The following is a 25,371-nucleotide window of genomic DNA, read 5'->3' as shown; positions in this document are numbered from 1 at the left end:
GACAACAACTCCGAACAAGTGTCATCATTCTCTTAATGGACATCTTGATTTACTTTTGGAAGTCATATGTATAACCAGGCATGCAGTTATCAAGAAATTCACAATCTGGTGAATCAAACAAATCTGTAACAGAATGTTTTCTAAGAGGAATTACCATCCTGGCGTGAGCAGCCACACACTGTTTATTGTTTTATTTAAAAAAATCCACAAGCCAGAATCATTCAAACTCAATGTTTTTAGCCAGGCTTGATTAAAAAAATGTACACAGTTACCACAGCTCTTCACACATCAGTGCTGCCATTGCATTGAAAACTACCTGTTTATATCAACAACGGAATGTATCAGGTATAACCCACACCCTTGCTTACACAGGGGTTGTTTTCATTAGTGGAAATGGCTCCAAAGGCAGGTCCAGTTGTGTTATGTTAACAGATAGAAAGTGGCTTAATGCCTGTAAATTCTCAAATAAAGCCGGTTTTCAAATAATGGCCAGGGTTTAACAATAGTGGTCTGTATGAACAAATAAAGGCTGGTGTCAAATAAAGGAAAACAAAACAACAAGATTACCCGGACCGTTGCTTACTTTGTAAATTCAGAATAATTAACATTTCCACAGTTTCTCTATCAACACAGGAACACAGTTATGCCATACTCTCACGAAGGTGATCATAGTATGCTGTTTAAACAGCAATACTGTTGTCATACACTGTTTAACTAAGACTGATTCAACAGTGACAACTTGTTCTTGGTGTTAATGTTGATGAAACCCAGCCTTTCCTTCAGGTGTTTCACAATAAAAGCCTTCCAGGAAATGTCTGTGAATGTTCTCATTCATCCAGGTCATTGTTCCAGGAAATGGAAAGAATTATGTCCCTGAGTTTGAAGACGAGCTGAATTTGAGTTTTCTTTGACAGCAGCAAATTGTTGCTGCAAATAGAAGTCATAAAGACAAACAGGCTGCTTACTAATATTTATTAGTACATACATACAATATAGCAGAAGTTGGAAATAAAGACCTGTTAAGGATAGTCTTAAATTATAGCTCTTTATCTGTCTTCAGCTGAGATGAGTAAAGGCTCACATGGTAAATTCACCTAGCATTTAAAAAGCTACAACATACTTGTCTTGGCCACCCATCTTGGATTCAGCATGCCACTCTGAAAGTCTAAAAATGTGTGTAACTTTGTGTGTGTTTGTGTGTTTGATCCCTACAGGATGTGGTTATAGTGGGAGAGGAAAACTTCACCACCCCCTGCTATGTGCAGATGGACTCGGAGGCATGTCACATCTTAACGGAGACACTGGGGACTTACTGCCTGGTGGGCCAATCAATTGGCAAGGCAGCTGCCAAGAGGCTCAAACTGGCTGTTTTTGGACCTGTCTCCTGCACGACTTTGGACTATCACATCAGGGTCTATTGTCTGGATGACACGCAGGATGCACTCAAGGTAAAGTACTGAAACAAAATCACTCAAACCCGGTAATTATTTGGTTCAGTTCCACTGAATAAACCTAAATGCACACCTACATATTCTATCCATGCTATGGATATGTATTGTACAGTAACTTTGCCAGATTATAACAGTGAATGTAAGGCAGAGGTGTGTGATATTTTAGGCTGAGTGCTTTGTTGTGTTTTTTAGTCCTGTGAGGGATTTTGTTCTCTCTTGGACCACCCATACTTGAACTCTTCCCCACTAATTTGCATTTGAAATAAAATATATTACAGCTTGAATAAAAGTGATTGTCTGGAGTCAGAAATAGAAGTTCCTTCACCTCTAGTCTTCTGGAAATGAGCTGAGAAGCAGTAAACAAAACAGGGTCAAGCAATGTCAAAATAGCAATGCTTTAGAATTTAAACAAATTCAAAGCACTGGAGGGACCATCTGATATGGGAGATTAACACTGGTAATTTATGCATGCAACGATAAGTCAAGTGTCAGTGTGGCACACAGGCATGTGCACGCTCACACAAACATCAACGCACAGTTTTAACATTTCAAACAAGCAATTGTAGCTTGAAACCAAAGTTGAAAGGTGGACTTTTTAATGATGGAGACTTTGTGTAGTATAATTGATCGGTTGGCGTTTCAAAGGGGAAGTCTCTGCTGTATATCTACAGTAGAGCTGCCGTGTAGGAAGATGATGGGAAGGAGGAATTGATTATTTTGAAAAGGTTGTAGGAGGCATCAGAAGTCACGATGACAGCTCATTCTTCCAGCAGTTATCAATATGTGTGTTTATCATTATGCATGATGGTGTGTCTGTAGAGTACAGATATTTTCTTAGTAGTCTCTCGGTGTAGGCTTAGTTGATATACAGAAGTCAATTTTAAAAGGATGAGCAAAAATCTCCACAGGGCTGTGTGTGCAATGTATTATTGAAACAACTGCAGCACAGCAAAGTAAAATGTGCTGCTTCCTGTAGTTCACAAAATGGACAGAGACATCAAACGGACATTATCAATTTTACATTAACCTTTTCATATTTGCTGAAAATTGAGATACAAAATTAAAACAAAAATCCTTGTTAGGTGCAATTCATCACCTTTCTGAATCTGTCCTGAGTGATGTGAAATTTACAGTATTCTGTAAAAAAGAGCAGCAAATATAGAGGAGGTAATGAAAAAGACAAAAATGTGCCTCAAAATCTTAAATGATCAGAATTAAGTTTGCTTCTTTGTGTATTATTTCATAAGTAATAAGATGGATTGAGGTCATCTTTTCAAGTCAATGTCTAAAGTCATTGCTGGCGTACATTAAAGATGTGCTTCATTTGCCCACATCTCACATCAGCAGTGACTTGTGGTGCGTTATTAATCAAAGTTTTTGATTAATTTTGACACTTTCATGTGTTTCAAGTGTGTCATGGTGCTGTGTACTTCAAGGCAACATTCAAGAATTCAAGACGGCATTGTCTGCAGTAATTATGCAAGATAAATTAAAGACTTTCTACAATCTCTAATGCTGTATGAAGAATAAATGGTTCAGTGAGCAAGATTAAGAAGAAGCAAACTTGCAAAGGAAATTTGAAGTAGTTATCGAATTTTTTTGTGGGGTTTTGTGTAGGAGGTTCTTCAGATGGAGACCCAGATGGGAGGGAAGCTTCTGGACGAGCCAAAGACTCTGAACTTTAAAGACAGCACACACAATCTGAGACTGTCAATCCACGACGTGCCCCACACACACTGGAAGAGCAAACTCATTGCAAAGTATCAGGTAAGAGGGATATAAACATATACATACCCTTGGCAACATTCACACAAAAAATATCACAGTGTATAGTACTGCTTTACTCCATATTCAGCTAAACATGGATACACTATGGTAAGCTCAGTCTAATTTTCACAATTATTCACGCTGATGAATTCTCATGAATAATAAAAGTTACTAAAAAAAAAGCACAAAACTTTCTAAGTACCTAAAGTGTCCACAAGAGTTAAGACAACAAATTTCAAGTTTCACAGGGCGCGGCCACTCACATTTTATCAGAATCATACACACAGTTGGGAGATACTTTGACCCACCAGAATACTTGCCTGATCATTTACTTTGCAAAAACACACATATTATTTGTGCATTTTCCAGGAGATCCCATTCTACCAGGTCTGGAGTGGCAGTCAGAGAACTCTTCACTGTACCTTCACCCTGGAGAGACTGAGCTCAGCCACCACAGAGATCAGCTGCAAACTGTGTGTACGGCAGGTGGAAGGAGAAGGACAGATCTTTCAGCTCAGCAACACTTTGGAGGAGGTAGGTTTATAAAAATCCACATGCACACAGCAAAACAGACTCTATTAATTGGATTTCGTATGTATGACAACACTGCTGATGACAACTTAAAATCACACCGGTCAAGAGCAGAATAAAATACATACTAAAAAGAAATGAACACAGGTACATAGAGAAAGAGGGGTTCCTAATACGTCCTTGTACTAACTTCTACATTCCTGCACTAAAGGTCCTAAAGTCACCAAGTTTTTCTCTATCTGACAGAAACTCAGGGTTCCTGCTGTGGTTCTATGACTCTGTTCAATCATTCATACTGGGGCTAGAGGTCACATAACACGAGAGGAATAACTTGCCTTTGATTTCGCTAGGCCATGTAACCACGAAGTCACTGAATGTATATGTCTTTGTGTGGGTGTGTATGTCTGTGTCCATGCGTGAACAGTTCCGGTCGAAGGTCAGACAGTTCTTTTGGAATGTCACTGCTTTGAATTCTCCCATGGTATTCATGGGTGGTAGCCTTGCACTTTTTTTTAAATTTTTTAACCCTTGGTTAACCAGGTATGCTGAAAAAGAGGAATAGGTGTTTTTTTTGTACTGCACATAGAGGGACAGTTGTAGCAGTTGTAACCTAGAAAATGTATCTTGTGGATTTTAAGTTGCTGTTCCTCTGAGTTGTTTCAAGGAATCTCCAGTTAAGGGAACTGATCCATCCTGAGGGTGACATGCAGAACATTTCAAAGTGACTGAAGGTTGCTCATCTTTCTCCTCCCTTTATCTGAGCATGTCGCCTGTAGTCAGTGTAAAAGCTCTACCTTATTTCTTTCCCTTTTCCCACTCGTCTCAGCCATCCTTACACCAACTTGGTGTCATCCTGCCCAGGGTTGTTCATTATAGCCTATCTGATACTAGATTTTCTGAGCAGAGAAAAAGCTTATTACAGTATATTGGCTGATATTCATCTTGTCAGTTCTGTCGGGTGGACAGGCTGTGTAAGAGAAACACAGTTTCTAAACATTCTCAAACATATATGGCTAATATTTGCTAGGGAACAAATGTGCACGTCGTTCCTGTTTGTAAGTGTAGACAGCCTTTATTTTTGACCTCAACTAAAGAAGCAGCCAGAATAGTTTGGATGTACTAAATTCAAATACATCCACAGTTATGATTAGCAGGTGCATTTTCTCTAATGTTTTGCCGCCAAGTCTAAAGTGGGCCAGACAACTTTGTGAGTCACCCATCAGTTCTCATTCACAGCCTGCTCGTAGAGTGCACATCCAGTGAAAGAAGTTGTGATGATTTGCTTCTGGGACTTTTCTCATACGGTTATTGAACTGTCAGAGGTGCAAAATCACACAGTAAATGAAAGCATAGTAGAAATGTCCCATCCTGCACTTCTTCTACATTACCTAAAGCAGGACTTTTGGAACAATAGCACTTTTGCCACAACATTAAATATTTTGTGAAGTAATCAGTAGTAATCCATTTTAGATAGGCCATACTTAGTCTTACAAAATAATTACTGTGGTCGCATGGGATGTTTGGCAAGTACGGTAATTAGAGCTGAATAGCTAAAACAGTATTCACTGAGTCTTTTTGTGTAATGCATTAAATAAAATACTCAACCTCAACCAGGCATTGTTGAACATGTTGAACAATGGAAAAGTAAAGCAGTTTCAAAGCATTTAACATTTCACCAGAGAAACAGAGATGTCCCTTTGCATCAATCATTCAATCTCCAGCCACAGAGAGCTTTCTGCTGTAAATTGGGGCTAAGTAGATGCTGTAAATAGTAATCATTCACATCAACAGTGGCAGTTGTTGTTTCCCTCTGCCAAGCCACATTCATTAGACCGTTGCCTCCTTTCAGCCCAGGAGTGGCAGATTAATGGGATGAAGGCTTAGAAAAGGACAGAGATCGACAGTGAGGGGAGAGAGAAAGTGCTGGGGAGCAGATCTTTGTGTTTGTTTCACTCTTGTATTAATTAGGAGACTCATCTGTAATTGGTCACAGCTAAGGCCAGCAGCAGAGACAAGCACAGTATTTGCAAGAAGGATCAAGAGAGAGATGTGTCTGATAGTTCTTTGTCAGTGTTTAAAGACATATGATGAATTTAACTTTGAATCTAACTTCATTGTAGATGCACACTATGATCCATATTTTATTTTAAAGGCTTTACGTTAATAGATCTGTCCCATGTCTCATCCCACTGCAGAAGCTATGCTGTAGAATTCTGAGCACACAACAGTATGCAGACCTAATTTCTCTATGAATTCAACTTTTCAGAAACAATTGACAGTTTATCCCTGTCTTTCCAGGAGGTCCAGTGCATAGACACATCCCTGATGGATCCTGCCAGTAATATCACCACCTTAGTGGGGCCTAATGCCTTCCGCATTCCTTTATCCATCAGACAGAAGCTGTGTGGCAGTCTGGATGCACCACAGACCAGAGGCAATGACTGGAGAATGCTGGCCCACAAACTCAACCTTGACAGGTGACACACAAGCACGCACAATTTTTTTATCACTTATTTCCTGCCTGCTTCCCTTAGGCATTTTCCTTGGTTTGGAACATCATTTAGTCAGAAAAATTCTTCTCAAATAGGATGGCAGATCATCAAGGTTGCCTTGCCTGACAAACTGAGTAAATTTCTATGAATTTAAATATGACTTGAGTCCTGGAAGATTAAATCAGATTGAGAATAATCTGTTTTATAATATGTTTTATTTTTATTATATATTTATTTATTGTTATGTTATTATTTATATAATTTATTTTATGTCCTTAGGACTTAAAATATAATAGTACATACAAATACCAAAGAGGTATAATCCTATTGACAACTAATCACATTAATTGGATGGATGTGACTGATGATCTTTTCTTTTAGCAAGAAAAGACCAGTTGTACACAAAAAAAAAAAAAAACACATCTGGTGTCAGCGCATTTTAGTGTTTTGAACCTGCATCCCTTTTGAGTAAATTGCACTACTACTAGACTCCCATGCACTTGAACAGTAGAGATGTGACTTTATATTTGCATCTGATTCACAGGTAACATCCTTAGTATCTCTATCCCCAAGATGTGTGTCTCGATGATTCAGTCTGGAGGTTAATTTACCAGCAGCTACCGAAGCAGAGGCAGATATTGAGAGGATAATTGTGCACAAGTGCACCTCATTGTCCCAACAGGCAGCCAGCTCATGATGCAGTCTGTTAATGTGGGCACCAAATATTCCTGATCAGTGGGTGAAAAATGGACAGCTAGCCAAAGTGTTGTTTACTTCCACATTTCTGCTAAAAGCTTCTCTTCAAAAGGAGCATGATAAAATGATCTAACAAGGAAATACCATCTTTTATCCTCTCTACTCATGTAACTGCCACATCATGTCTGTTTGACTTCAAAGTATGACTCATGCTTTGCCGTCACAGCCACCGCTCCTCACATTACTTTCATAAATGGTGGAAACGCACAGATACACACACACGCACATAAAAAGGTGGGTCTCAGCTATTGAGTTCACTTAACAGCAGGATGCACCTTATCACATGCTGCAGACAGATGGAGTCTGAGACAGAAAGTGGGTAGGAAAGAAACAAAGTAAGAAAGGAAGTAATGAAAATGGCTGTATTAGTGTTTTCAGTGAGAGAAAAAAAAACATGAATAAAGAAGAAAATCTGCAGGAGGAAAACTGACAGAAAGGAGCAGAGGAGTGTTGTACATGTCTGTGGTTGTGTTTAAACAGTAGCAGAGTGTGCCAACAGCACAATCACAGGCTTTACACAGGAACAGAAAGTCCCATTTTTATCCCCATGGGACTCAAATTTGATAGCTTTTCCACTTTAAAGCGACATTGAGATTTTTGTCACAGATGGCTCATCGTTAGACTTTTCCTCTGCCACCATTGTGTACTTGACTCTTGGCGGCTGTAAATCATGCCGTTACTGTAAAAACTGTTCTCTCTGTGGAGTTGTTGGAACATTTTTGTGCCCTTTTTTTCTTTTTGTTTAAAATAGTTTCAATTGACCATAGATAATGTCAAAATTTCTAAAAAAAAAAAAAAAATAATGAAGTCATTTCCCTGTTATATTGTCTGACATCAGGTGCTTTCAATTCATTTAAAAAAGGTATCAGGCTGTAAGTCAGACCTCAAGAAAGCAGTTGTACCAGTTAAAAACTTGTTACATTTAATTTAAAAAATAATGATAAATAAAAGGGGACAATTTGTCAGCCTTGCATTGCAGTATGGGGAGCTAGAAATAATTTTTTCCTGAGGACTTTTCTGAATATGCTTTTTGCTTTTTGCAAACATGCCTGTTACATATTTGGGTGTACATTCACTGCAGCCATTTCTTCCTTCCCTTCTAAGTGTGTTTCAAGCTTTCCATTTTCCAGATTACATAACTGGTATTGTATAATATGTTCTACCTTTGTGTGTTTCTTTGTCTTCGTAAAAATCTGAAACATGACAATTCTTTTTTTAAGTTTGTGAAGAAGTTTGCAGTTTCAGTATGAGACTTGGACTGGATCAATTATTAATGTGATAGTTCCCTCAGGTGTTGGAGATGTGATTCCCCTTTTGATTGGTTGTTGCAGCCTTTAGCTTCAGTATAATGTTACCGTTTCATACTGCAAATCTGATGCCTCGCGAAACTTAGTGCTAACAAAGAATTAAACTTTTTCTCGTGAACAGTGTTACCTTATGTACCACATCTTTTGTCCCTCATCTTCTCCTTGATTTTTCCAGGTACCTGAACTACTTTGCCACTAAGTCCAGTCCAACAGGGGTGATCCTGGATCTCTGGGAGGCCCAGCACTTCCCAGATGGAGACCTAAATGAACTGGCTGCTGTCCTGGAAGAGATGGGTCGCCATGACAGTAACCTCGCCTCCATGACGACGGAACACTGACAAAGCAAAGCGGTTACCGAGACAATGACAGAACGATTACACGTGAATTCTCTATGGTTGGTACTGCAGCAAGGGCAATGGATGACTAAGATGTGAGCAAAAGAAAAGTTGTTGCCATGGTGATTGAGCACCAGTTAAATGCCATGGTAATCACGCCGACATGGTAACAGACAGAACGAGAGGTGCTTGAGCTGGTGCTGGAACTATGTGCGTATCTTTATATGTGTATTTGCGCGATGTTGCAGTGTCATGTGTGACCAAAGGAGAGATAACCCTACCTACCACACAAACAGAGTCTATCAGGAACAAACAAAACATACACACGCCTAAAAAAAATGACCTTGTCTAGTGTAACACCAGTTGTTCTCTTGCTGTTACTTTATACTGAACAAAGACAAGCAGAGAAAAGGAAAAGAAAAAGAAGCAACGGAGGCACTGACCTTGAAAACCTCTGTAGGAATGGAACAGAATCATAAAAGGAGAGAAGCTAAACTGATTACAGAAGAGTGGTAGAAGGTAGATTGAGGAAAGAGAGAGAGTGAGTTAGAGACTCTTTAGTAAGACGACAGTAAACACAGAAAGAAGCTAAACTGATTACAAAAGGGAGAGAAGATGTAAACATAAAACGACAGAAGAAGCGGCAGGTGATCATCATGGAAAACAGATAATGAGAGAGGGGAGATAAAGAAGGGATCCCACTCCTCTCCTGTGAGCCTTGGCTGTACGTCTTTGCCAGTACAGTTTGTTGTCTTTATATCGTTTCCTAGGGAACGCTCGATGTATTCTGCTGTCCATATGTGTGGATCATTTCCTGCTAAAAGAATTTCCTACACAGTTGACTGTCAATCAAGGATCCTGACCAGAAACAAGCTTGAGACAACAGGTCTCCCTTTTTGGCTAACAAAACATCACAAGTGATGTTTAAACTAGTGTTAGAAGTTTGTGGCTTTCTTACAGAAAGATATTAAATCATCCAAGTCACAGGAAATCTTGAAGCACTAAGTCAAAGTCAACTAAACTTGCTCTCCTTTTGCCTTGTAAATTGTGCATTTAATTTTCTTGAAAAAGCCAGTCCAAAGATGATTACATTCCTGATGGATACAAAAAGTTTTGTTTGTCAAGTTTGGTAGTGTATGGTTGTAACAGATGAGTGAAAATGTTTGTTTTGAGGTAAGCAGATAAACAAGGCGAAGATGCCGACTGTCAGCTATTTATTATATTTATGTACAGTATACTATAGTACAGTATGCAGTACATTCAGCACAGTCAGCATTAATTTGTTCTAGAAATGTACAGATTCTTGTTCAGGAAAACTGTTTTTCCTGAGCAAAAATACATACATTTCAGCACTTTGGAGGTTCACCACAAGCCACTGCAAAGAACTGAATCTCCAAGCTGCAACAGCATCTCAAACTAAAATAAAGTGTTACCATATTATCTGCAGTAATGCTGCAGCTCTGTTCCTCCCCAAGGAGGAGGAGTTGTTTGGTGATTCCAGCCTTCACTACCACATTTGATTGGCCACAACTTCGAATCCAGGAGTCTCGCTGATAGACTGTCAGGGCTTGTTTCTGGACAGGGTCCAACTTGGAGAAAAGACAGAAGAAGCAAAAAGGGATGAACTAGAAGTGAAAACACAAGTGTTTTTAAATGCAGGAATATACAAAGTACCATAGTAAATAGTGAATTAAACACAGCTGATATCATTCATTTCCGCTAAATGTACCCAAATATACTGATCTTATCATTCACATTTTAATTTTCTAAAATATATATATAGCCTACATATATATATATATATTTCTTTCATATTTTTGGTGTCATATCATCACAGGATGTCAGTAGCCATCAGGTCGCATGTGATTTCATTTGTGATCACCACCATGACTTTGCTGGTCACTAGCACCATCCAGTGGCCTTTGAAGAAAAACAGCATTTTTGATCGTTTGAAACGTGTAAATACATGATTATCATGTTCATCCTAATGACCTTGTATTACCATAATATTTTGGCTCAGTGATCATTATTGTTTTATTTACATTAACATTTTTTTGCCATTTTAATGTTTTTATAGACGTGATGTGTGGGGGGTTAAAAAAAAAACTGTAATATATCAGTTCTTTTTTCTCAAACAATGTTCTGTCAGCAACTAACATTCCAACTCATGGTGTACTTGTTGAAAAATCTGCAATTCAGAGCTAAAAATCAAGATAATAACAACAACAGAGGGGGATTATGTAAAATGAAGTGTAATATATTTGTGTTGTGCAGAACAACATTGTGATCCAAGGCTGGCTTTCAAATGTATGCACTGTCCTCGGACAACAGTGTCTGATGAAAAGGTGCAACTCCAGTACGCAAGCTTTGAGGAACGAAAGACAGCCTTATTCTTAGTGGCTTTTGAATTATTGTCTGATGCCCCTGAGGACATGAACTCTATTCACCATGTAAAGGACAGCATGAACATTCAGTTCAAAGAAAACACATGTAAAATATTCAAATACTGGAGTTTAGTTATTTCTGCTCTGAACTATGGAGAGACGCCATATGAAACTGAATATCAGGTATGTAGAGGAGATACTGAGGAGGATATTGTAAAGAAAACCAAGTAGGCAGAGGCTGCGTTAACACAAGTACAAAAGGTCAGATTTTTAAGCGAGTTATGACAGATTTCGTCTTGTTGCTGTCCACACAGGAGGAAACCTTGAAACATTGATTTTTCACATTGATTTTTCTTTCCTTGTTCAGTCGCTCAGAAATGTGCGAATTAAGAATCAGACCTCTTGTATCGGCGTTAAACCAGGCATAGTACACATGTACTCACGGAGTCCTCAAAATATGTATGTTCTGATTTCGGACAGCCTTATGAACCAAATTAGAAAAGGTATATGGATAAATGACAGAGTGGATGTTTTGTATGTTTTCAGATGTAACTGCTGATGTCAGATGTGAGGAAATCCAAGGGAAGACTTGTGTACGTTTTATGAGGATAAAAGCCTAAAACATCAACTCATCAGTTCAGTTTGTTTCAGAACAAAACACAAACCCAAAGGTGATGACAGTGTCGCTTTCATACAATGTGATCATCCATATCTCTGACTAACTCTAAGGCAGAACTACAAGATCTATTTTTTAACTGATGAACCGTGTTCAAGGAAACAATCAGTTAAGAAATGGACAAAGTTACAAATTACTGTGTAACTTCATCCAGAATTTGATTCTTGCCATGTTCTAAGTCTACAGTTTACCAGCAGGATGGACTGTTTGTTAATGAAGTAGACTGAAAAAGGGAGTTTCCATATGACGGGAGAACATGTAGGCCTCCAGAAGGTGATCCTTCATGATGTGAAAATGAAGAAAGTAGTGTTAAGATATCAAAGTATGTAAAAATATTTTCTATCCACAGTATGTACAGTTGTGTACTGTCAGCTATATTTGGCAAATTTCAGAATATAAAAAAAGAGCAGTACAGTTAGATACTAGTTTGTATGTTTCAAGTTTTTTATTTAAGTTTCTTTCCTTTTTTGTAAAAGCAGTGTCTACTATGCAAACTTGGCATTGGTTATCATGATAGAAGTCTATAACTAGAGCTGTCCTTGTAAGTGCATTTTTATTTTACTATCAGGAGTGATTTGATTTGATTAGTGCGAGGTAGTGTTGGTCCATTTTAGCTAGTTCTGGCACGCTTCATGAATCTTGCTCAACCTTGCTGAATGCTCGCCTCTCTATCTCCTCTAATTGTTTTCTGTACAAAGTGTAAGAAAGAATTTTTAAGACAATTAATAAATTATATTTATAAGCAATGCTGAAAATGTGTAATGCCTTTGGTGGCTTATTTCAACAGAATTTTTTCAGGGAATTGTCATACGCTTATATTTATCACATGTTGTATTATTACAGCTTGTACTGTAAGGTTGAATGGTCCTAAATGCAGTTTGTAGACCATGAATATATACATTTGAATTGTGATGCTTTGATGTTCCACCTTTGTTTCTGTGAAATTCTTATTTACAGGCTCCAGATTGAGCAAGTAGCTGGATAAAGTGGCCCGAAGGGGAGGAAATTGAAAAAGAAAATCCTTATGGTGTCAGTGTTTAACATGCTGTGTGCTCAGCATCACAGGTGGGTTGTAATGAGGCATGCCACTTTTTTTTAACAAAGAAAATATGGAGAGCACGCTTTAACAGTAAGAGGCACTGCCAAGTGACTCGTTAGTATGCACCTCATTCGGCCACCACAAACTGTGCATCAGCCACGTGGATGAGTGAAACTCTTTATTGGGGGAATGTTCAACCTTTTTACTGAATAAAAACACCACTTTCTCTCACAGACAACTACAGTAGGTACAGATTAAATAAGGCACAACACCCGAGAGGATAGAAAGGGCATTTATATCACAACAAATCTGTCACACCCAAACCTCCAGTCGTGACTAGCACCCCATAATTTTAGTCTGCAGAGACCAAAAAAAGTTATCGACCTCTGAAGGAAGGTTTATCAAGGATTTTACAAATGGACTGCAAACACTAAAAATGAGTCAGTTAGTGCCATTTGAGTGAACTCTCAATTGGCACCGCTGTGGAAAACCTAACAGCCTGCTAACTGTAATGATGAAAGGTGTCCAGATTTACTTGGAGAACCATTTCATACGGAGGCAGGAAGGCTGATTAAGCTTCCCAATACCTGACTGCCACCATGTGAGAATTTGAATTTATGGAGAAATTTGCCTGATAGAAGCTAGATGATGGATTTTTTTTTTTAAATGACTCAAGTGCCCTTTGAGTTTTATGTGACATCTGCAAATGGTTTATTACGGTGAATCAGTTTGACGTGTGCTTTAATTTACATGTGTGAGGCACTCTGGTGGTCGGGATGAAGCAACCTTTTGTTTTTTTTTAAGTTCAGTTTTTAAAGAATACTATGTTTTTACCTGTTATGTCTTAAATGAAGGCTTAAGATATAACATAGAAGCCAATCTTTATTACTGGGAATCACTGAATGATAGCAATCCCCCATGACAAATGAATTGTGGTACCCCTAAACTAACACAGTCACAATTCCACACATTTATAATAGATCACTACATCGTAAAGCAAGAAGTCACCACTACAGTTAGTGTACGACAGTTTCTGATTGCCTTGGCAGACTTCCCTTCCTGTAATTGCTGTGGTGCGCCTACTGATGGCACCGCTCTGCTTCAATCAATCACGCAATCACATGTGATGCCTCCTCTCCCCGCTCAGGTTTTGTTTTTAAAAGTTCTGTTTGAGGGCAAGGAAACACAGAGGCCTTTAGAGCCTCAATCCAGAATTTATTTGGACATATACATTTTATTTTTCACATATAGTCTTAAAGAGTTTGAGTTTTACATGGAAAATACACTTTCATAGCCCAGCACAACTCAAAAATACAGGTATACCTTTTCTTCTTCAGTGTCTACAAACGGTACCAGCGTAAACAAAACTTTTAAAGCCTCAAAATATTTTTTTTTCTGTCACATAGTGTCAGTCCTTTTAAGAAAAAGCAATCAATTTAAGAGTGACAAAAATGTGTTCAATCCAATTACAATATAAAGCCAGTAGAGGAGTGACAGTGTTTTGAAAGGAGGTGTCATGCTGCAATAACAGATTGCCTTTTAGCACATCCCTTCAGTTCTGTCAGTCAGACCTTCATCTACAGGTAGGGTAGCTTTCACAGAAAGCAGTGATATATTATTATAGTATTCCACTCAATGGTCAGTAGCCTGTTTGCATATCTCTGCAGCTACAGTGCCAAGTCAAACTCAATCTCTTTCTCCAAGGCCTTTGGAGCATGTGAACAGGAACCTAAATCTGGTTTTAGAGTCCTCACACTAGTCAGAAACTAGATTGTCTCATATTCTCTGATGGACAGAACAGGGCCACACGAGACCTGATTGTTTTTTTTATTAATTTAAGTTTTTGTAAACCACCATAGTCCTGTAACCATTTTTTTTCACAGTCTGTGATCCTGTGATCTCCAAAATGATCTTCTTGCTTCCTGTCCTACTTCCTTTTCCCAGAAAAAGGTCTGTACGGCCTGGACCAGTGCCAGTGTGATTGTTAGTGCCCTTTTCTATGTGTGTAAACACACACCTGGCAGTGGCTGCTCACAGCTTGATGTCCTGTGACTCTGACATCTTGGCAAGTGTCTTTTTGACCCGTAGGGCTGTGAGGCGGGAAGCTGGGTTGTGGGCCCAGCATTCTGTCATCAGCTTCCCCATCTGTCTCAAACACTGAGGAGATACAGGTTTGTGTTACAAAGGCCATTCATTTGTGTGCATGTGTGCATGTATATGTAACACATTTTGATATGTTTTACCTCATCGCTGGTCCATCGATTAGGAAAGGATGGTCGTAGTCTCTTGATGCAGACCACCTCTCTCATGTCTTCATATGAAGGGTCTGTAGGAACTAACTCATGATATGGCAATTGGTACTCCTCGAGGATCCCTACAATAAAGAAGGTCCAAAAAAAACCTCAATAAATTCTGTTAAATGTAATCCCAAAATAAAAGTATTTTTACTGTACTTACCTCCAGAGACACAACGCCGAGCGATCTCCCAGAGAATGAGCCCAAAGCTGTACATATCGGCCATGATGTACGACTGAAAATGACTTCTGTTCAGAGTCTCATCCAGAACCTCTGGAGGCATGTAGCGCTTTGTACCGACTCTAGTGTTGGGAGGGATGTCTACCTCATTGGTGTCACTGCAAAACCAGAGATTATTTAAAATGAAAAATGTATTTAGTCACTAAATCCTCTGAAATAACAGAAAAGCTTTAGATCTAACATGCATATAAATAAAGAAATAGTGGAATATTTCTTAATATTGTTATAAATAGCAAAACAAGTCCTTGAAACTTACCTGATAAACTTGACTGCCAAGCCAAGGTCAGCTATACAGCAGGTCCCATTTCTTTTCACCAGTATATTCTTACTCTTCAGATCCCTGTGAGCAATGGCAGGTTTGCCCTGGGTACCAAAGATCTCCGTGTGGAGGTGACAGAGTCCAGATACAGAGGAGTAGGCCAGACGCAGCATGGCTTTATTGTCTAGAGTGGTTGATTTGAGGTAGTCATATAAAGAGCCATTTTCATGATAGTCGGTGATTAGGTAGAGTTGGGTCCAAGAGCCAGTTCCTTTAATATCTGCTGCTATAAAACCTGTGAATGGAGTGGGCGGGGAATAGATGGACGGTGGAGAGAGGAGATTAATAGGCAGGGAGTCCAGGAAGCAGCTTTGTCCACAGTAAATCTCCACTAATTCTGTCTTCACTGTCAACTTGCAGTGGTGGAATGTAACAAAGTATTTGTACTTCGTCACTGTACTTAAGTATTTTTTTACATTTCTGTACTTTACTTAAGTAAAAATAATAATACATACTTTTGATTTTACTCCATTACATTTTGCAGCAGTTATCTGTACTTTCTACTCCACTACATTTCTACAATTTATGCTGTTACTCGTTACATGTTATGAGCATAATTTCCTCAAAATCTTGCATGAAAAAAAATAGACTGATTGCGCTGATGCGTTGTTTGCCATTGCCAACCAATCAGGTGGCTCTGTTAACTCCAATGATGGCAGAACGCGCGTTTGGTAGCAGCACGAGCTGGTGGACTGGCCTAATTCCGGCGAGGACAAACGACATGTATCATTAACACGAACCCAGAGCCAACGCCGGCTGAGTGTGAGCCTGAGCCCTCAAGCTTAGAATCAGACAGCCATCTTTGGCCGTATTTAAGCAGGTATTGTATAGTTGTTTGTGAGCAGTGACATAGACAGAGGCATAAATCAGTATAAGGCGTCAAAATTGGCCAAAAAAAGTCTTTTTTTTTTTTTAGCCTCAAAATGTCATAAAAACGGTCATAGTATAGTAAGGTGTCAAAATCGGCCAAATAAAGTCAAATTTTAGAACGGCCTCAAAATATCATAAAAATGGTCATAGTATAGTAAGGCGTCAACATCGGCCAAAAAAAGTCAAAATTTTTATTTTGACTTTTTTGTCATAAAAATCGTCATAGTATAGTAAGGTGTCAAAATCGGCCAAAAAAAGTCAAACATTTTTTTGACCTCAAAATGTCATAAAAAACGTCATAGTATAGTAAGGCGTCAAAATCGGCCAAAAAAAGTCAAAATTTTTTTGGACCTCAAAATGTCATAAAAAACGTCATAGTATAGTAAGGCGTTTTTTTTGGCCAAAAAAAGTCAAAAAAATTTTTGACCTCAAAATGTCATTAAAAATGTCATAGTATAGTAAGGCGTCAAAATCGGCCAAAAAAAGTGAAAAAAATTTTTGACCTCAAAATGTCATAAAATACGTCATAGTATAGTAAGGCATTTTTTTCGGCCAAAAAAAGTCAAAATTTTTTTTCACCTCAAAATGTCATAAAAAAACGTCATAGTATAGTAAGGCGTCAAAATCGGCCAAAAAAAGTCAAAAATTTTTTTGACCTCAAAATGTCATAAAAAACGTCATAGTATAGTCAGACGTTTTTTTCGGCCAAAAAAAGTCAAAATTTTTTTTGACCTCAAAATGTCATAAAAAACGTCATAGTATAGTAAGGCGTTTTTGTCGGCCAAAAAAAGTCAAAATTTTTTTTGACCTCAAAATGTCATAAAAAACGTCATAGTATAGTAAGGCGTTTTTGTCGGCCAAAAAAAGTCACAATTTTTTTTTACCTCAAAATGTCATAAAAAACGTCATAGTATAGTAAGGCGTGTTTTTCGGCCAAAAAAAATCAAAAATTTTTTGACCTCAAAATGTCATAAAAAACGTCATAGTATAGTAAGGCGTAAAAATCGGCCAAAAAAAGTCAAAAATTTTTTTGACCTCAAAATATCATAAAAAACATCATAGTATAGTAAGGCGTCAAAATCGGGCAAAAAAAGTCAAAAAAAATTTTGACCTCAAAATGTCATAAAAAACGTCATAGTATAGTAAGGCGTCAAAATCGGCCAAAAGAAGTCAAAAATTTTTTTGACCTCAAAATGTCATAAAAAACGTCATAGTATAGTAAGGCGTCAAAATCGGCCAAAAAAAGTCAAATTTTTTTTTGACCTCAAAATGTCATAAAATACGTCATAGTATAGTAAGGCGTTTTTTTCGGCCAAAAAAAGTCAAAATTTTTTTTCACCTCAAAATGTCATAAAATACGTCATAGTATAGTAAGGCGTTTTTTTTCGGCCAAAAAAAGTCAAAAAAAAATTTTGACCTCAAAATGTCATAAAAAACGTCATAGTATAGTAAGGCGTCAAAATCGGCCAAAAAAAGTCAAAAATTTTTTTGACCTCAAAATATCATAAAAAAGTCATAGTATAGTAAGGCGTCAAAATCGGCCAAAAAAAGTAAAAAAAAATTTTGACCTCAAAATGTCATAAAAAACGTCATAGTATAGTAAGGCGTTTTTTTTTTCGGCCAAAAAAAGTCAAGAAATTTTTTGACCTCAAAATGTCATAAAAAATGTCATAGTATAGTAAGGCGTCAAAATCGGCCAAAAAAAGTCAAAAAATTTTTTGACCTCAAAATGTCATAAAAAACGTCATAGTATAGTAAGGCGTCAAAATCGGCCAAAAAAACTCAAAAATTTTTTTGACCTCAAAATATCATAAAAAACGTCATAGTATAGTAAGGCGTCAAAATCGGCCAAAAAAACTCAAAAATTTTTTTGACCTCAAAATGTCATAAAAAACGTCATAGTATAGTAAGGCGTCAAAATCGGCGAAAAAAAGTCAAAAAAAATTTGACCTCAAAATGTCATAAAAAACGTCATAGTATAGTAAGGCGTCAAAATCGGCCAAAAGAAGTCAAAAATTTTTTTGACCTCAAAATGTCATAAAATACGTCATAGTATAGGAAGGCGTTTTTTTTTCGGCCAAAAAAAGTCAAAAAAAATTTTTGACCTCAAAATGTCATAAAAAACGTCATAGTATAGTAAGGCGTCAAAATCGGCCAAAAAAAGTCAAAAAAAATTTTGACCTCAAAATGTCATAAAAAACGTCATAGTATAGTAAGGCGTTTTTTTCGGCCAAAAAAAGTCAAAAAATTTTTTGACCTCAAAATGTCATAAAAAATGTCATAGTATAGTAAGGCGTCAAAATCGGCCAAAAAAAGTAAAAAAATTTTTTGACCTCAAAATGTCATAAAAAACGTCATAGTATAGTAAGGCGTCAAAATCGGCCAAAAAAAGTCCAAATTTTTTTTTCACATCAAAATGTCATAAAATACGTCATAGTATAGTAAGGCGTTTTTTTCAGCCAAAAAAACTCAAAAATTTTTTTGACCTCAAAATGTCATAAAAAACGTCATAGTATAGTAAGGCGTCAAAATCGGCGAAAAAAAGTCAAAAAAAAAATTGACCTCAAAATGTCATAAAAAACGTCATAGTATAGTAAGGCGTCAAAATCGGCCAAAAAAAGTCAAAAAAAATTTTGACCTCAAAATGTCATAAAAAACGTCATAGTATAGTAAGGCGTCAAAATCGGCGAAAAAAAGTCAAAAAAAAAATTGACCTCAAAATGTCATAAAAAACGTCATAGTATAGTAAGGCGTCAAAATCGGCCAAAAAAAGTCAAAAAAAATTTTGACCTCAAAATGTCATAAAATACGTCATAGTATAGTAAGGCGTTTTTTTCAGCCAAAAAAACTCAAAAATTTTTTTGACCTCAAAATGTCATAAAAAACGTCATAGTATAGTAAGGCGTCAAAATCGGCGAAAAAAAGTCAAAAAAAAAATTGACCTCAAAATGTCATAAAAAACGTCATAGTATAGTAAGGCGTCAAAATCGGCCAAAAAAAGTGAAAAAAATTTTTGACCTCAAAATGTCATAAAAAACGTCATAGTATAGTAAGGCGTCAAAATCGGCCAAAAAAAGGGAAAAAAATTTTGGACCTCAAAATGTCATAAAAAACGTCATAGTATAGTAAGGCGTTTTTTTCGGCCAAAAAAAGTCAAAATTTTTTTCGACCTCAAAATGTCATAAAAAACGTCATAGTATAGTAAGGCGTTTTTTTCGGCCAAAAAAAGTCACAATTTTTTTTTACCTCAAAATTTCATAAAAAACGTCATAGTATAGTAAGGCGTCAAAATCGGCCAAAAAAAGTGAAAAAAATTTTTGACCTCAAAATGTCATAAAAAACGTCATAGTATAGTAAGGCGTTTTTTTCGGCCAAAAAAACTCAAAATTTTTTTGGACCTCAAAATGTCATAAAAAACGTCATAGTATAGTAAGGCGTCAAAATCGGCCCAAAAAAGTGAAAAAAATTTTTGACCTCAAAATGTCATAAAAAACGTCATAGTATAGTAAGGCGTCAAAATCGGCCAAAAAAAGTCAAAATTTTTTTCGACCTCAAAAAGTCATAAAAAACATCATAGTATAGTAAGGCGTCAAAATCGGGCAAAAAAAGTCAAAATTTTTTTCCACCTCAAAATTTCATAAAAAACATCATATTATAGTATGGCGTTTTTTTTCGGGCAAAAAAAGTCTAAAATGTTTTCGACCTCAAAAAGTCATAAAAAACATCATAGTATAGTAAGGCGTCAAAATCGGCCAAAAAAAGTCAAAAATTTTTTTGACCTCAAAATGTCATAAAAAACGTCATAGTATAGTAAGGCATCAAAATCGGCCAAAAAAACTCAAAAAATTTTTGGACCTCAAAATGTCATAAAAAACGTCATAGTATATAGTAAGGCGTTTTTTTCGGCCAAAAAAAGTCAAAAAATTTTTTGACCTCAAAATGTCATAAAAAACGTCATAGTATAGTAAGGCGTCAAAACTGGCCAAAAAAAGTGAAAAAAATTTTTGACCTCAAAATGTCATAAAAAAACGTCATAGTATAGTAAGGCGTTTTTTTCGGCCAAAAAAAGTCAAAAACTTTTTTGACCTCAAAATGTCATAAAAAACGTCATAGTATAGTAAGGCGTTTTTTTCGGCCAAAAAAAGTCAAAATTTTTTTCGACCTCAAAATGTCCTAAAAAACGTCATAGTATAGTAAGGCGTTTTTTTTCGGCCAAAAAAAGTCAAAATTTTTTTGGACCTCAAAATGTCATAAAAAACGTCATAGTATAGTAAGGCGTCAAAATCGGCGAAAAAAAGTCAAAAAAAAATTTGACCTCAAAATGTCATAAAAAACGTCATAGTATAGTAAGGCGTCAAAATCGGCCAAAAGAAGTCAAAAAATTTTTTGACCTCAAAATGTCATAAAAAACGTCATAGTATAGTAAGGCGTTTTTTTCGGCCAAAAAAAGTCAAAAATTTTTTTGACCTCAAAATGTCATAAAAAACGTCATAGTATAGTAAGGTGTCAAAATCGGCCAAAAAAAGTCACAATTTTTTTGGACCTCAAAATGTCATAAAAAACGTCATAGTATAGTAAGGCGTCAAAATCGGCCAAAAAAAGTCAACATTTTTTTCGACCTCAAAAAGTCATAAAAAACGTCATAGTATAGTAAGGCGTCAAAATCGGAGAAAAAAAGTCAAAAAAAAATTTGACCTCAAAATGTCATAAAAAACGTCATAGTATAGTAAGGCGTTTTTTTCGGCCAAAAAAAGTCAAAAATTTTTTTGACCTCAAAATGTCATAAAAAACGTCATAGTATAGTAAGGCGTCAAAATCGGCGAAAAAAAGTCAAAAAAAAAATTGACCTCAAAATGTCATAAAAAACGTCATAGTATAGTAAGGCGTCAAAATCGGCGAAAAAAAGTCAAAAAAAAATTTGACCTCAAAATTTCATAAAAAACGTCATAGTATAGTAAGGCGTTTTTTCGGCCAAAAAAAGTCACAATTTTTTTTGACCTCAAAATGTCATAAAAAACGTCATAGTATAGTAAGGCGTTTTTTTCGGCCAAAAAAAGTCAAAAACTTTTTTGACCTCAAAATGTCATAAAAAACGTCATAGTATAGTAAGGCGTTTTTTTCGGCCAAAAAAAGTCAAAATTTTTTTGGACCTCAAAATGTCATAAAAAACGTCATAGTATAGTAAGGCGTTTTTTTTGGCCAAAAAAAGTCAAAAAAATTTTTGACCTCAAAATGTCATAAAAAACGTCATAGTATAGTAAGCCGTTTTTTTTCGGCCAAAAAAAGTCAAAATTTTTTTGGACCTCAAAATGTCATAAAAAACGTCATAGTATAGTAAGGCGTCAAAATCGGCGAAAAAAAGTCAAAAAAAAATTTGACCTCAAAATGTCATAAAAAACGTCATAGTATAGTAAGGCGTCAAAATCGGCCAAAAGAAGTCAAAAAATTTTTTGACCTCAAAATGTCATAAAAAACGTCATAGTATAGTAAGGCGTTTTTTTCGGCCAAAAAAAGTCAAAATTTTTTTTGACCTCAAACTGTCATAAAAAACGTCATAGTATAGTAAGGCGTTTTTTTCGGCGAAAAAAAGTCAAAAATTTTTTTTGACCTCAAAATTTCATAAAAAACGTCATAGTATAGTAAGGCGTCAAAATCGGCCAAAAAAAGTCAAAATTTTTTTCGACCTCAAAAAGTCATAAAAAAACGTCATAGTATAGTAAGGCGTTTTTTTTGGCCAAAAAAAGTCAAAAACTTTTTTGACCTCAAAATGTCATAAAAAACGTCATAGTATAGTAAGGCGTCAAAATCGGCCAAAAAAAGTCAAAATTTTTTCTGACCTCAAAAAGTCATAGAAAACGTCATAGTATAGTAAGGCGTCAAAATCGGCGAAAAAAAGTCAAAAAAAAATTGACCTCAAAATGTCATAAAAAACGTCATAGTATAGTAAGGCGTTTTTTTCGGCCAAAAAAAGTCAAAATTTTTTTGGACCTCAAAATGTCATAAAAAACGTCATAGTATAGTAAGGCGTTTTTTTCGGCCAAAAAAAGTCAAAATTTTTTTGGACCTCAAAATGTCATAAAAAACGTCATAGTATAGTAAGGCGTTTTTTTCGGCCAAAAAAAGTCACAAATTTTTTTGACCTCAAAATGTCATAAAAAACGTCATAGTATAGTAAGGCGTCAAAATCGGCCAAAAAAACTCAAATTTTTTTTGACCTCAAAATGTCATAAAAAACGTCATAGTATAGTAAGGCGTCAAAATCGGAGAAAAAAAGTCAAAAAAAAATTTGACCTCAAAATGTCATAAAAAACGTCATAGTATAGTAAGGCGTTTTTTTCGGCCAAAAAAAGTCAACATTTTTTTCGACCTCAAAAAGTCATAAAAAACGTCATAGTATAGTAAGGCGTCAAAATCGGGCAAAAAAAGTCAAAATTTTTTTAGACCTCAAAATTTCATAAAAAACGTCATAGTATAGTAAGGCGTCAAAATCGGGCAAAAAAAGTCAACATTTTTTTCGACCTCAAAAAGTCATAAAAAACGTCATAGTATAGTAAGGCGTTTTTTTCGGGCAAAAAAAGTCAAAATTTTTTTCGACCTCAAAATTTCATAAAAAACGTCATAGTATAGTAAAGCGTTTTTTTTTCAGGCAAAAAAAGTCAAAAATTTTTTCGACCTCAAAAAGTCATAAAAAACGTCATAGTATAGTAAGGCGTTTTTTTCGGCCAAAAAAAGTCAAAATCAAATCGGCCAAAAAAACTCAAAATTTTTTTTGACCTCAGAATGTCATAAAAAACGTCATAGTATAGTAAGGCGTCAAAATCGGCCAAAAAAAGTCAAAAAAAAATTTGACCTCAAAATTTCATAAAAAACGTCATAGTATAGTAAGGCGTTTTTTTCGGCCAAAAAAAGTCACAATTTTTTTTTACCTCAAAATTTCATAAAAAACGTCATAGTATAGTAAGGCGTCAAAATCGGGCAAAAAAAGTCAAAATTTTTTTAGACCTCAAAATTTCATAAAAAAACGTCATAGTATAGTATGGCGTTTTTTTCGGGCAAAAAAAGTCAAAGTTTTTTTCGACCTCAAAATTTCATAAAAAACGTCATAGTATAGTAAGGCGTTTTTTTCGGGCAAAAAAAGTCAAAATTTTTTTCGACCTCAAAATTTCATAAAAAACGTCATAGTATAGTAAGGCGTTTTTTTTTCAGGCAAAAAAAGTCAAAAATTTTTTCGACCTCAAAAAGTCATAAAAAACGTCATAGTATAGTAAGGCGTTTTTTTCGGCCAAAAAAAGTCAAAATTTTTTTCGACCTCAAAAAGTCATAAAAAACATCATAGTATAGTAAGGCGTCAAAATCGGAGAAAAAAAGTCAAAAAAAAATTTGACCTCAAAATGTCATAAAAAACGTCATAGTATAGTAAGGCGTTTTTTTCGGCCAAAAAAAGTCAAAAATTTTTTTGACCTCAAAATGTCATAAAAAACGTCATAGTATAGTAAGGCGTCAAAATCGGCCAAAAAAAGTCAAAAATTTTTTTGACCTCAAAATGTCATAGAAAACGTCATAGTATAGTAAGGCGTCAAAATCGGCGAAAAAAAGTCAAAATTTTTTTTGACCTCAAAATGTCATAGAAAACGTCATAGTATAGTAAGGCGTCAAAATCGGCGAAAAAAAGTCAAAAAAAAAATTGACCTCAAAATGTCATAAAAAACGTCATAGTATAGTAAGGCGTTTTTTTCGGCCAAAAAAAGTCAAAATTTTTTTGGACCTCAAAATGTCATAAAAAACGTCATAGTATAGTAAGGTGTTTTTTTCGGCCAAAAAAAGTCACAAATTTTTTTGACCTCAAAATGTCATAAAAAACGTCATAGTATAGTAAGGCGTCAAAATCGGCCAAAAAAACTCAAAAAATTTTTGGACCTCAAAATGTCATAAAAAACGTCATAGTATATAGTAAGGTGTTTTTTTCGGCCAAAAAAAGTCAAAAAATGTTTTGACCTCAAAATGTCATAAAAAACGTCATAGTATAGTAAGGCGTCAAAACTGGCCAAAAAAAGTGAAAAAAAATTTTGACCTCAAAATGTCATAAAAAAACGTCATAGTATAGTAAGGCGTTTTTTTCGGCCAAAAAAACTCAAAATTTTTTTGGACCTCAAAATGTCATAAAAAACGTCATAGTATAGTAAGGCGTCAAAATCGGCCCAAAAAAGTGAAAAAAATTTTTGACCTCAAAATGTCATAAAAAACGTCATAGTATAGTAAGGCGTCAAAATCGGCCAAAAAAAGTCAAAAAAAAATTTGACCTCAAAATGTCATAAAAAACGTCATAGTATAGTAAGGCGTCAAAATCGGCCAAAAAAAGTCAACATTTTTTTCGACCTCAAAAAGTCATAAAAAACGTCATAGTATAGTAAGGCGTCAAAATCGGAGAAAAAAAGTCAAAAAAAAATTTGACCTCAAAATGTCATAAAAAACGTCATAGTATAGTAAGGCGTTTTTTTCGGCCAAAAAAAGTCAAAAAATTTTTTGACCTCAAAATGTCATAAAAAACGTCATAGTATAGTAAGGCGTCAAAATCGGCGAAAAAAAGTCAAAAAAAAAATTGACCTCAAAATGTCATAAAAAACGTCATAGTATAGTAAGGCGTCAAAATCGGCGAAAAAAAGTCAAAAAAAAATTTGACCTCAAAATTTCATAAAAAACGTCATAGTATAGTAAGGCGTTTTTTCGGCCAAAAAAAGTCACAATTTTTTTTGACCTCAAAATGTCATAAAAAACGTCATAGTATAGTAAGGCGTTTTTTTCGGCCAAAAAAAGTCAAAAACTTTTTTGACCTCAAAATGTCATAAAAAACGTCATAGTATAGTAAGGCGTTTTTTTCGGCCAAAAAAAGTCAAAATTTTTTTGGACCT

The 25,371-nt window shown here is 35.7% G+C and overlaps 2 protein-coding genes across 3 annotated transcripts in view; one reads left to right on the top strand and one right to left on the bottom strand.

Moving 5' to 3' along the window:
- Positions 1-12,516, top strand: part of LOC121184756 (netrin receptor UNC5C-like) — a 176,664-nt gene extending 164,148 nt beyond the window's left edge. Inside the window, exons 14-18 of the mRNA XM_041042606.1 lie at positions 1,215-1,448; positions 3,069-3,218; positions 3,588-3,752; positions 6,048-6,226; positions 8,480-12,516. Of these exons, the coding sequence (XP_040898540.1) occupies positions 1,215-1,448; positions 3,069-3,218; positions 3,588-3,752; positions 6,048-6,226; positions 8,480-8,642 (891 nt within the window). The 3' untranslated portion in view covers positions 8,643-12,516. The remainder of the gene's footprint in view (positions 1-1,214; positions 1,449-3,068; positions 3,219-3,587; positions 3,753-6,047; positions 6,227-8,479) is intronic.
- A 412-nt stretch (positions 12,517-12,928) lies between these two features.
- bmpr1ba (bone morphogenetic protein receptor, type IBa) overlaps positions 12,929-25,371 on the bottom strand; it is a 103,178-nt gene continuing 90,735 nt past the window's right edge. For both annotated transcript variants that reach the window (XM_041043054.1, XM_041043055.1), the window contains 4 exons: positions 15,530-15,827; positions 15,196-15,371; positions 14,982-15,112; positions 12,929-14,895 (listed from right to left, as the gene is read on the bottom strand). In XM_041043054.1, the coding sequence (XP_040898988.1) occupies positions 14,770-14,895; positions 14,982-15,112; positions 15,196-15,371; positions 15,530-15,827 (731 nt within the window). In that variant the 3' untranslated portion in view covers positions 12,929-14,769. The remainder of the gene's footprint in view (positions 14,896-14,981; positions 15,113-15,195; positions 15,372-15,529; positions 15,828-25,371) is intronic.

This window comes from Toxotes jaculatrix, chromosome 7 (genome assembly GCF_017976425.1).
Source record: "Toxotes jaculatrix isolate fToxJac2 chromosome 7, fToxJac2.pri, whole genome shotgun sequence".
Lineage (NCBI taxonomy): Eukaryota > Metazoa > Chordata > Actinopteri > Toxotidae > Toxotes > Toxotes jaculatrix.
The sequence above is the reverse complement of the archived record's forward strand: the minus strand, read 5'-3'. Positions and strand labels throughout refer to the sequence as shown.